The 13262-nt window shown below is 38.4% G+C and overlaps 1 protein-coding gene across 8 annotated transcripts in view; it reads right to left on the bottom strand.

Moving 5' to 3' along the window:
* Positions 1–804: 804 nt before the first annotated feature.
* asic1c (acid-sensing (proton-gated) ion channel 1c) overlaps positions 805–13262 on the bottom strand; it is an 82702-nt gene continuing 70244 nt past the window's right edge. For 3 of the 8 annotated variants that reach the window (XM_067528733.1, XM_067528735.1, XM_067528730.1), the window contains exons 4-11: positions 9226–9376; positions 9081–9137; positions 8476–8629; positions 8164–8255; positions 7748–7827; positions 7111–7182; positions 4967–5019; positions 805–3874 (exon numbers count right to left, since the gene is read on the bottom strand). In XM_067528733.1, coding sequence (XP_067384834.1) covers positions 3796–3874; positions 4967–5019; positions 7111–7182; positions 7748–7827; positions 8164–8255; positions 8476–8629; positions 9081–9137; positions 9226–9376 — 738 coding nt within the window. In that variant the 3' untranslated portion in view covers positions 805–3795. Of the gene's footprint in view, positions 3875–4966; positions 5020–7110; positions 7183–7747; positions 7828–8163; positions 8256–8475; positions 8630–9080; positions 9138–9225; positions 9377–10993; positions 11122–13262 lie in introns of those variants that run through there. The other 5 variants (XM_067528734.1, XM_067528731.1, XM_067528732.1 and 2 more) reach the window with 4 other exon arrangements.

Below are 13262 nucleotides of genomic sequence, written 5' to 3' on the forward strand. Positions count from 1 at the left end.
CTCACCTGGCCTAAATAGGCTTGGGTGGATAATAGAAGAGATGGGCATAGTTGTACAAATGCAATGATCACAGCTCTCAACATCTCAATGTTAGCAACCTTAAACCACCAAAACACAAGAAGAGCAACATGGGGTTTGCAGTCCAGTGCACTGCAGAGTGCTCGAAGCTCTACGTTAGAGAATCCAAACAGGCTCTACACGAGAGCATGGCCCAGCACAGGAGAAGCAACACCACAGGACCAGAGCCAGCAGTTTACCTACAGCTGAAGGATGAAAGAATCTCATTTAAGGACAGAGAAGACAAATGGTATAAAAGACTGTGTGAATCCATTAAGTTCACACGGAGAATCTTTCTCCCAAAAGAGGAGGAGAAGGCCTCAGACATAATCTGTCTCCTATTTTTCCATGCTGGGTCCTGTGGGGAACTTTTCCTCAGATTGAAGAAGCTGCTTGGAGAAGGTGAAATGTTTCCAACCAAGAGAAAACACATTAAATAACATGACTTAACCCCCAGATACACTAAGTTTAATCGATGTTCACTGCATTTCCATTCACACATTTTTTTTTAAATCGCCAAATGAAGGAATCACACATCATTACTTATACATTTCATTTGGTGTTAGTGCCTCCAACTTTTGATCAGTTGCTTGTAACCAATTCATAAAAAAAGATTACTGCACAGCACTTCTAGGGTCAAAAACTCCACAGTTTCCAAAGACCACTATAGTTTGTCAAATTGTTTGAGACGTCCATGACCGTTTAAGACTTAGTAAGTTACGCAAAGTTAAGTGTGTATTAACTATTTAATGTACAGTTCAGAGTTAAAATCACATATCTACAATAAAATGCACATAGAGCAAGTAGAGCCAGATGAAGCAAGTTCAGTTCCCCAGATGTGTGTGAATGGAAATCTTACCTGTAAGAAGCAGCCAGATGTTTTAACCCCCCCCCCCAAAAAAAAATTCTAGGCTACATAATAACTTTTTGTTGAACACTGTACAGTCCCAAAAGCCTCATCTGAGGATTTATACCAACGCACGTCTCCACAATATGCAGAGAACGTTTTGATTCATCTGGCTCAAGAAATACATTTTGGACAGCACAAAGAGAATCGCATGGTTAATATTACATTCAGAGACCAGATATAAAGAGACCAATAGGAACACACATGGTCATGCAAGGAAGAAAATCGGAAATGTGCTATAAACTCTAAAAATACAATCTAACTTTAATCCTAAAGTTGGGCAACAGAAATTTCTAGACTGTTTCTGACGTGGCAGTAAATTTTAAGTGCGGAGTTCATGATGAGCACAAACGGTTCGGTCATAGTTTCTGCCAGTTCACATATACTCCACTGTTCTTTGATTTGCAGTAAGGCAGGGGTGGGGGGAGGTAAATATCTCCAAAGTATGCAACAAATGCTGGGTCCTCGTTATGCTTCATAACCCGACAACATGATACATACACTCAAAGTCATCATGGCAATGCAGCATCTTCAGAATAGCATCACTATGTAGCATGAAATTATGGCCACTATACAATCATTAAACATCTGTGTTGCAAATGGCAGCTGTTCAATCTACATTAATTCCAGCTGCTGAATAAATATGCTGAATACAATGAATTGAAAATGTGAATCCAAAATCAAATAATTTTTTTTTGTTTGTTTTTGTATCAATTTGATAACAATGGTATCTGTTTCATGCATTTATTGCTCGCGACCCAACGCCGCAGCTTTTCCCTTTATTTTTTTTTTTGTATTTTTTGTTTCCTGTAATGTAAAATTTCCATTTGGACACAGTCTCTGCATGAACGTGTTCTCTGGCTCCCACTGGAATATGGGCTTATTCCTGATCATGCTGGAGCAGTGAACACACCATGTGTAACAGTGTAAGAGGTTAAAACTTGAGCCATAAAAAGGTAGTCACACCCATAGATGCCCGTCATTGGCTTTCAAGTGATGGCTGATTTCCAAGGGTTTGTGCTTCACATCAACAGTCTTCTAGTGCACACACAACAGAGTAATAAAGCTACAGTGTAATGAACACCACTTACTGGATTGGCAATATACTTGAAAGTTTCACATTGAAAGAAATTGTCCTCTGAATTTTATTTACAGTGACAGATATGTACCTGCGACTACATAACTGTAGTGTCAAGGATTTAAATAACACCGTGTGAACGTTACCAAGAGAAGGAAGTAGATTGACACGAAGATAAGAAGAAAAGTTGTGTACGTGAGTAAGATGGGTAAATATAGAGTTTATTATACTTGATCATTTATACATCACAAACTCTTATTTGTGACTTATTACATGTTCGGGAATAATAATTTTAGTAATAGGATACAATGATAAAATTGTACAATGCATTTCTCTTATAAATAAACTGAACTTAGTGGTGATGAGGTGCATTGTGGCTTTGATGTTTTGAGGCAATTCTCCTGTATCTAATAAATCCAGCTGTCTGTCATATTGTAATTACCAGAAACTCAAAAGACACTTATGGTTCACCGAGATAAAAAGTTCAAATTCCTTCTGCTTCTAATAACAGATGACACTTTTTTGAATATATCTATCTATGGATATTTATATATTTGACAAATGTCTCACATGATCAGTATAGTACTTCTTCATGACATTTGATTGTGGGTATTTACACGTTTCTGTCAGGTTTAGGAATGTCCCCAACAAGCCTTTTAAACTGTTCCATAGAGAATAGATTACTATCACAGGGGGTTGTGCTAATGAACACCTTTGAAGCTACAGTAAGGAAAAACAGACTTTTATTTTGAAATAAGGCAGAATATAGTCTATGTGTGTTCTAATGAATTCAGTGAAAATGTGGACCCTCTGTTACAGCAAGCTGAAGGGTAGTATTGTTTTTGTGACAGTCAGCATAGCAACACTATCCCCCTAAAAATGAAAAACATTAATGCAAATTAGCTATATAAAGATATAAATATACAATCGACAGCCTTTTTTGCCTCCCGACTCCCTTTTTTAAACTTCATGTAAAAGTGACTCCAGTTAAAAAAAACAAAAAAAAACAACGTCTTTCGTCCTGGAACTAACATTGAACAAAACTTGCATATATACATATGATCAAGTTTCTCTTCTGTTAATGTTGAATAAGCACAGTCATTGAATTGAGATACTTCCACGCCTCATAGTAGCAAAAGGCAACATTAAACACTAAACAGTGTTTTGATTCAGGTATGAGCAGCTCTTTTATCCAACAATCAGCCCATTAAAGTTGAGCAGATCTCTAAAAAGTTTCAGTTCCAACTGGTGACAGGTATAAGGTCACTCAGTACATCATTGGTTAGATGCTGTAACACTGATAAACTGATACACATAGCAATCCACTGGTTATTTTGTTTGTTTTGTTTGATGCACAACCGAACTAGCACAGCAGAACTACGTACCTCATCTCAGCACAGGTCAGGATCCCTTTGTTTTGGACACACTTATTGTCACTGATTGTATATTGTAACATAACCAAAGAAGAAAAACAAATCCACAAAATGAAACCTAAAAAAAATAACACAGATGCCTTGAAATGGCATTTAAACCTGAGTTCTGTTTTTGAAAGTGGTCTTCTTTTTCTGATGATAGTATTCTATTTCTATTCAGCCATTGATAAACTCCACTTCATACTTTTGAGTCATACACTCAACCCTTATTTCTGGTAAATACATGAATTATTTCACAGTTTGCTGTCAAGTGCCCAGATGTGCCAGCCCACCCCAAACCCCTACTTTATGTTGTCAACAAGCAAACTCCTCAAAGTTGCCTAGAGTCGGGTGACGAGGTAACATGTTCGGCGTGAATCCAAGACTGTCCGAGTGACTCCGGAGGGTGTCACAGGTGCTCTGGAAAATCAGAGGGGAGGGAGGGAGGGAAGACGAGTTCAACCGTGTTAAGGGAGGGGCAATGACGGGAGCGAGCATGGTGATGATGATGATGATGATGGAGGATAGAAATGAGCCACAGATAAAGTGGGGATCAGAGGGTGCAGAGAAATATTTAAATAGATAAATATTTGCACATGGCAAAAGAAATTAGGATGGTCATTATTAAAGCGTCCAATACAACAATTGGATAGAGAAACATATGTAGACAAGGATGAGGTAACGAATACAGCAGATTTCCAGATTCCAAGATCGGCCACATTGCATATGTTTCACGGGTAGTGGGAAGTTTAAAGGAAATCAGGGGAAGGTGGGGAAGACGAAAAAAAGGAGGGAGAAGAAAAAGAAAACAGCATATTTTTAGTCCTCTTTTTGCACTAGCATGTTCTAACATGTTGAAACTTCCACATATGTCATATGCATTTCCCTGAATGTAAGAAGGTGCTGACTGAGTAGATATCTGCGTATATGTCGATAATATCAGTGGTCCCTTTGGCAAATAATGGCTATTCCAGCAGACAAACACCCATTTATTGTTTGTGCAAACTCACTGCATGCAGACCTCTGATAACGTCACAAAGTAATGCATCTAGTGATGTTATCTGGCACGAGGCTCAAATGCATGGCCCCTAAACGGACCTCTGTGCTGGAGGGAAACACATGGATCTCATGTGGTTCAGCTCTCGCACAACCGTCCAGTAAATACAGTATGTAGTACGGCGCCTTATCCTTTGGGAAAGAAAGCATCATTATTCAGCTGAAAGTTTTGCGTAATGCACAGAGTCAAATCTTTATCCGCTGGGACAATCCGACCAACTCGTGCCTTCTTCAAGCAAGAACACACCAAAGTAACTACACTGTCCTGACATGGCAGCAGACATTAAAATGCTTACTGAAGTTAAAGAATCACAGTCTAGTAAAACCCAACCAAATCATTTGTAGCCACTGAGGAAATGATTTAATGAAATGAGGAAATGATGAGATAGTCTCAACTATGTATGAAAGAGAGGGACAGCATGGGAGGGAGCATCTATTATCAGTGGGGTGTGCTACCTGGGGGCATGATTAGGCGTGACACCGGGGCTGGTTGGGGTCTCTGGAAAATCCTGGAATAGACATGATGAAAAGAAAGATGTGTGAGGGTGACTGAAATGAAAAAAAAAAGTACAATGCAAATGCTGTTAGTTAAACTTGTGAGGGAATATTGGAAGAAAGTATTTTCTCTCATTCATATACTAAATACTGAAGGAAGTTGGCTGTTGAAAATAAGATATCTGTTTTTTTTTTTTTTTTTGATAAGCAGGAAAAGCACAAGGCAATTACAGTCTTGATGATCACTGGAGACATGTCGAACTTAAAATAGTTTTAATACATAACTAAATGCATTACTTCTTTGTCAGGAGGTTTGAGTGGGGATGAAAAACAGCTAATAAATATGAGAGAATGGAAGTAAAGAGGATGGTTTAAAGAAAGCAGGTGATCATATGACATGAATGGAGCAGAATACATTAAGTATAACCTCGTGTTTTTAGCACGGCATACTGTCAATATCACACGCCAAGGAAATGCTTCCTCTCCTGTCACATTTATATTCAAGAAAAGTGATGCAAACTGACTACTATAACCTCAGCTTACATTAACATAAATCCACTTCTATAAAAAAGAATCAATTTCAATCCTTTCTTCCACATCAGCAATCAAACGTGAACCTGAGGCCGCTGAGCATGCAAGAACACAATCCTCATGCAGAGACAAACCCAGTGTTTTCTCACTCTTCCGAACTGGGGACAACGTATTTTTGCGTGCAATCTTTTCTTTGCTAGTGACGAAAAAGTCTTGCGTGACACATAACAAATAAATAGAGCTTGCAGGTCCAATGTTCTGCCATAAAGGCAGGACGCAATCTTTTAGAGACAGTGACTTTAGAGAGGCTATAAACGCCTGAACGCTGTTGGTTTAAACAGCAGCACCAAAGAGGAAGAGTTCTTAAACTCTTATTCTGTCTGTCGCTACAGTGAGCTGCAGAGATGGATTAGAGGTTTTCAGCTATTATTTGAACAGGAGACATGATAAATCACCCCCATGTGTGAGAAGGAAATGGATTAAGTTGTTGTTAAAGATTATATTTGAAATTCAATTCTATCCGTATTGAAAGGATATGAATGATGGCATTGTCAAGTAGGGAATTTGGAAGTCGGTGAAGCAGGCAGTTCCCTGGGGTTATCTGTCTTTACCATGAATCAGTCTTAGTATAGATAGTAAATTGTGCCCTTGTCTACGTGTATTTTGTTCTTCTGTAGTATTGTTCATTACTGAAACTATTTTAAATTTTGCCTAAAAACAATGTACTCAGACATTTAGGCAAAAGAATTAAAAGAGATCTACAATTAAATTACAATTACAAAAACCTTTCCATTTTTAGGCTTTAATTCTAATTCAGCTATAAACATAATGTGAAACATTTGCTCATTACTCATATTTCAAATGGTCATTTGAGTAATAAATAATTCCTTTAATGCTGTGTATAAAGCTTACGTAACAGTCCGCAGCAGAAGTGGAAGTACCTCTGGATGCAGTGTGTTAAACCCCCAGAGTCGACAAAATGCACTGATTTAGGGCAGGACATTAACCAGGATTCAATTTTGAAGTGAAATGGGTTCTTTTGCCTCAAAGGCTTTGAACAGTTGATCATAAAATGACCTCTTAATCTTGTTCCGCTTATTCCTTTGCTTTCCCATGAATCTATTCTGTTACCTCTAATAATTTTCCAAGATGGGAAGCAGGGAAAACTCAAGAATTTTCATCTTTTCTGCCCTAATTGAATTCTAATTTCATTAATTAAGGTTGAAATAGAGAAGCTACTGTATTGTGTAAATACTAAAAAGTGGGTTGTTGTTGTGTGGGATTAGCTGATTGAAAGTCCATAGCCTCGGATTTTAAGAGACGTTTATGACTCACGAATAAAAGTTAACTGAAATACATAGTTTTTATGTATTATTAATGATTCCTTTTTCAAGCAGAATATAGAGTTTCTGTATGGAAAATTTAAACTCATGATGGTATAATGTGGTGCGGTTGTAATTTATTTCTGATGCTGTTCGTTAAGTATTTCAAGTATTTCAAGTTGCTGTTGTTCCTGAGTTTACTGCATCATGTTAATTTCATTCATTTAATGCATTCAGAAAGACAAAAATTACCAGATTGTCGCTCTGACAACGCTGTGGGCGTTTCTTCCGTATGAAGTAATTCAAAATCTTATCCTTAAACACCTAAATGCAAAAAACACAATACACATTAAAAACAGGTCAAATGTGTCACAGTCTTTGATATATTCCAATGTAATGACTTAGATGACAGTACTGATGCCACTTTCATATCTGGACACTATAAATTACGTGACAGCCAACAACTGGTCAGCTTTGCTTAACATGATGCCTGGAAGCAGAGGGAAGTAAGCTGGGCTCTGTCTAAAGGCAACATCTGCCTGACGTTTTCTTGGCCGGGAGCAGTAAAAGGGGGTTTTGGCATATAGCCCACCATAAAAAAGCTAATTACCTTCATTACCTATTTCATGTAAAGAGGCCAGATTTAATGCATCTATCTAGTATTTATATATTTATAGTAACAGCCCACTGGCTGCTGAATGCACAACCATACATACTACTATCTATACTGACATCAGGATGGTCAGCAAGAAACATAATATGCATTTTTCCTGTAATTATTTGCCCTTTATATACTGAGCTTTATGTATTGCTGAGTCATAAATAAAAAAAAAGTAGTGGTAAAGTAAAGGTTGTTTAAATCTTAATTACTTGAAAGCCATGGTTTTACCTCGTATAGGTAGTCAAATATTTCCAGTATTGTTAAAACACTGGCTCCAATAAACAGCCCCATCTGACCTCCAATGTCACCTACAAAAAGAGACAATAACACATATTGGCAGGTAGAGTAAATGAACATCGGTGCATAAAACTCTTCTCAGTGCTGTCACTTTTAATTCAGTATCTCTTCAAGTAATCTGAGCAGAATTGTCAAAAGCGTCCGTCCAGCGCCCACTTCTCATCTTGCAAGAGCATCAGATTATGAAAATGTGTTCAGCCTATTTCCCAAGTTCAAAGAGGAAACCTCAAAGCACCAGGCGTGAATGCACATTGTGGAAAATGTGGACGTTGCCAGTCATGAATGCTGATTCTGAGGTCAACCACATCTCTTTTGTCACAATGAAGCTAAAACTGCAAGAGTCTTACCGAGGAGCCCTGCAATTTCATAGGCCTTCTTCTGCTCAATTTTCTCGTAATTTAGAGCCTCAAAGAAGATGTCCAAGACCAATATATTTTCTCTGGGGAGAGGCGAAAAAGGAGCACATTCAATAGGCTTCACCTCCAGTGATATTACATTAATGCTATTTAACATTTCCTGTATAACTATCTTTCATTATTGTTACATTGAAGGTGAACGATGGAGACTCAGTTCATGCTACACCACAGTGCATCCATCAACAGACAAACAGAAGAAGGGGCCATTTTCTGAATAACTGACTGCTATCAAACCATACTTACCCAATATATTGCTCAGTTTTGTTGAATTTCTTAGCCAGATATTTAGCTGATGCCTTACTGGGGATCTTAACCATGGACAGCTCCTTGCCATAGCGAGTCATGTTGCAGGGTGTCTGACAGACACAGTAATCGTTGTCTTTCTCTACCAAAAAGTCTGTGGATGATCAAAGCCATTTAAAAATATTGTGATCACTGTGAAGAACCAGGCAAACCTGCATTCAGAGCCTCTCGGTTTGTGCTAAAAATATCTGCACACAGAGGAAAAACTACATTCGCTGCCATCGTTCACTTTCCATGAAAGCAAATAATGACTGAAGCTATAATACAGAGAAGGAAGAGAAAAAAAAAAAGCTCTGTGGGATTTATTTGGTATCAGCAAAGCAAAGACACATCAGAAATAAACCTAATAGGGTTTTTAAACAATAATTCCACTTTATTATTTTGCTTTAGCATTGATTGAGATTAGAGTAATTGAAGTTAAAGCCACTGGAGTTTCATCTAATGGATTTGACATTCTCATGATTCTGCTGCTGAACACCGTTGAATTCAAACACCTTTACAATAACAATACGCACATTTTTTCATGCCTATATGACAAAGCTTACCTAAAGCTGGGTCAGCACAGTCTTTGTACTGCTCTGGTGTGCAAACTGTTGAGGTCCCTGGTCAAAACAACAGAGTGAGAATAATTACTTGAGGATACAGGGCCTCAATTCATGTTTTATTTGGTAATCGATTCTAAATTCATACCTGGCATGTGGACCATCCTGCAGTTACAATTCTCCAGCAAGTACCGGGTTTCACAGTCAATGCGGCAGGCGGTGATGCTATATGTGGAAAAGAATTCAGAGTCTATTGGAGTAGACTTGCAATCTCCCCAAGGCGGAGGGAGGTACTGAAGCTGAAAGAGGAAACAGCACATGTTTTTTCCTCAATATATCAGCACATGGTATTACAATGAATAACACAACGCATGCCCAGTGCAGCAGAAGGACAACAGGAGGACAGCGAGCTGGCAAAACACAATGCAAAGGTCTCAAATAAAACACAGATGCATTTAAATGAATGAGTGTGCCGACACAATGCTGGCACAAAATGTCCAGTCAGAAGAACAACATGATTGGCCATGTATAGCAGCAAGCAGACATCATGCAGAGCATGACTGATGCAGGTCTAGTCCCTGGTAGGAAGCAGAGTACCATGGGAATAGAGACAGGTTTGATAAAAAATCGGTTTAATGTGTAGGTACAGACAGGACACCACAACCAATGGACAAATTTTACAACTCTTAGAATGAAATTCAGAACAATAAACAGGTTACAGTTTCTGAGTGAATGATTAAATCAATGTAATACTCATTACACAGATTCCAGTATTATATATAATGATAATAATACTCTAAGTAATATTTAATAGAAATAGGTCATAATAAATAAAATAACAAACAAGAATCTTATTAAAGTGGGTTTATTGCTAGTTGCGTTTTTCAACTTTCTAATTGATGCCCTTAAGATTTTATTGCAAAACTACCCCGACTGTGTGTGTCTGCATAATGCTGCAGTAAAGATCGCAGAGTATAGTTAGTTCAGTCTCATTAGAGGAAAAACTCATTAAAGGTGAAGACCAGGTCATTAGAATTATGAGTAATGCAGGGGTTTCGTAAATATTCCTCATTAGTGGATTCATTAACACCTGAAGTTTAAGCTTTTGGTCCACACTAAACATTACACCCACGATGCCTTTTAACTGCAATCTGTGTGTTTGCGATGAGAGATTTTATTTTTCTTTTTAGTTAAACTGTGCAGCACTGATGTTTGACCAACAAGACTTTCAGACTCCTTTTCATGACAAAACCAAACCAGTTATTGATGATGGCCATGATGCTTACGTTGGCATTTGAGTATATAGCTAGTAAGTGTACTGGGAGCAAGACACTTTTACTATCACATTAGGATTTGCTATAATTCCCGATCATCCGACAATCTAATGGTTGTTTAGTCAACAGGAAGTGACAGATAAAGTACATGATCATACATCATCAAGCTCTTGGTGAACATATCAAGCCCTCAGCCTTTCATTACTTGAGTTACACTGAGAAAAAAACAAGTGTAGTGCTAAAAATGCTACGCTTCAACCTAAAGCCAGAGCGTGGTTGACACAATGTAATAAATTACACGGTCTGGTCTCTCCAGATTACATTAAGGAGCAGTCCAGGGGATTCCCTCCATGACATTAAAGAAAAACAAACACAGAAATGTACATGGCAGTGAAAGGGTGAAGCCAGATGCCGATTAATGGCTGAGAGCTGGAATGAAACATGTTAGCTGCTCGTGAGAAGACAATGACGCCCAGGATGGATAAAAAAAAAAAAATGTTGTATGTAGTTGCTTCAGCCACACAAAAAAGAGAGGGAGTGATCCATTCCTGTGGGGAGTGGGTGGGGGTGGGGGTCTTGATGACGGCTGTGTAGCTATTTAACGATAATGACATGCAGTGAGCCGGAACAGTCATACACTACCCTCTGCTCTTGGGTGGAAACAAATGTTTGAAAGCCGGGGGCGACCCCAAAGCCCAGTTCATGGAGGAAAGGTGGCTCTGACTGAGAGTGAAGCTGTACCTTTATGCCGGCCTCATAGGACGTCTCATCTAGGGTGAGGAGTGAGGGAACATAGCCCACGTCATTATCAAAATAAAAGAGTAAATAAGAGCTAGGTGAGGGATAGAAAAAGGGTCAAGCCCTCCGGACAGAGCCTCTTGTGACTGGTGTCAGACATAAGCTACAGCTCCCAGCGGTGTGTCGTCATTCAGCCATTTTCTTCTCACATTCACTCAAGAAGAAGGGAAGACACATTTTACTTTCACCCATTGCAGACTTAGAGTAGCCCAAAATTTGGTGGTGTAGCCTTTGTGTGTCTCCCTGGGCTCACAAGTCACGAAAGATCTGTCAGAAGCTTTACGAAAGAGAAGTTGTTCATCTAGCTACAGTATTATTACCCTGAGAGCAGTGTCATCATACTTAGTGGAGACTGACTGAAATTAATGTTGGCCAGACTTTAATGACAGCCTAATTAATTCAGCACATCTTTAAGGTCGTAAACACGTCTTTACGCTGTCACTGGTGTGGGTGTCCGTGGCATGATTATAAATGACACATTCATGCACTATTGCTTTCTGGAGCAAACTTTGTGATGATGATTAATAGACCAGAATCATTTTTTGGAGATGGCTCAACGATGATACACTTGAAGCATTTTACAACCTTTGTAGTAAGAAAGACAATGAGAGAAACACATATTGAAAAACTTCCCCCCACCCCCCACCCCCCCCAAAAAAATAAAATTTGTCATCTTTGTGGTGTCCAGAAATCTGTTTCAGAACATCAAACCGCTTCAGTCATCCCATGTGACTCTGCTAAAACAAGAGTGGAAGACTTAATTTGATCATTTATCTCATGCTCATGAACTGACCAAGACCATTAACATTAGGAGCAAAATCATTTAAATTAGGCTTGGTTAGCTGCTGAAGTAATGAATTTGATTTACTGCTCGAGAATCCATTACTTCAAGACTGATTATGTGGTAGAAATTTTAACGGGCCTGCAGCAAAAAAAAAAACAAAATAAACTTGATCTCCGAGGGAATCTTTTGTGACACAGCTGCATTTTTCTTACTGTGCCACTTATAGCAAACCTTCCGGTCGCCGTGATGTGTTCGTTTTTTTTTTTGTCACTGTTTTAATTTTCGAAATCAAACACTTGGATGTTTGGCTTGTTTGCTATTCTAGTGTAGACAAAAGCCACGCAATTTGAATTTGTTGCCATGGCAACGTCACATAACTGTTGTACAGTTTCATTAGATTTAGATGGGAAATCCATGTTCAGTTCAGTGTTACGACCCCGCACACAGGCTTTTACTGATCAATTCGGGCTTAACTATAGTTATTACTTTTCATCCTTCACTGACGGCACTGAAGGCATAGGAGGACTAAGAGCTAATTTTCTACAGTCAACGCACCTGCCACAGGCCCTTTGAATGAAATGAAGTGTTTGATATTAGGTGCTAAAACACTCATTTTACTGTGCCCCTAAAAGGTAATATATTTTTTAAAAAAATGTCTTCAAAATAGCTGTGGGTCATCTTTCCCATCTAACAAAGCATCCTGCAAGTGTTATATCAAATGGAAAATAAACCGATATGATGACAAATGCAAAGGCTTCTGTAATATCAAAAACATGAGGGAGATGTTAATATCTTTCCCTTAAGTCTTGAGAGGGATTCTTCTCAGGTCAGTTATTCATAATAAGGTTTTGAAGCAGCCTCAATTTAATTTCTGACCATTTTAGGAATGATTTCATTAAGAAAAAAATCCTTTATGATGTTTGATATTATTTAGAGGGGTAATTATCACTATATATATATATATATATAATTAATTGTTACTTCTTTCAAATACCCTAAGTAAGGGTTATTAATGTATGATTATTAAAGTCCTGCTGCACATGGCCGTGTGAATCCTGTCAGAAATTCTTTCTGCCTTTCTTTGATTGAGCCTCTTGTGACATTTTCACCAAAAATCAAAAAGCTGTATTCATTGTATCCAGACAAAGAGTAGTTTCCAGTCTCAATATGAAAAATGAAACACTCTGAGTTCACCATATATTTTGCGTGTTGAGTAGTCTTAGGTTCTTTTGGCTTCGATAAGCACACTATGCTCGTGCACTTGCATCCGATTACTGCTTGGCCCTTATTTGTCAATATTGCTTGGCTGCAGTAATTCGTCTGTTACAT

The sequence above is a fragment of the Channa argus genome, chromosome 14, assembly GCF_033026475.1.
Source record: "Channa argus isolate prfri chromosome 14, Channa argus male v1.0, whole genome shotgun sequence".
Classification (NCBI taxonomy): domain Eukaryota; kingdom Metazoa; phylum Chordata; class Actinopteri; order Anabantiformes; family Channidae; genus Channa; species Channa argus.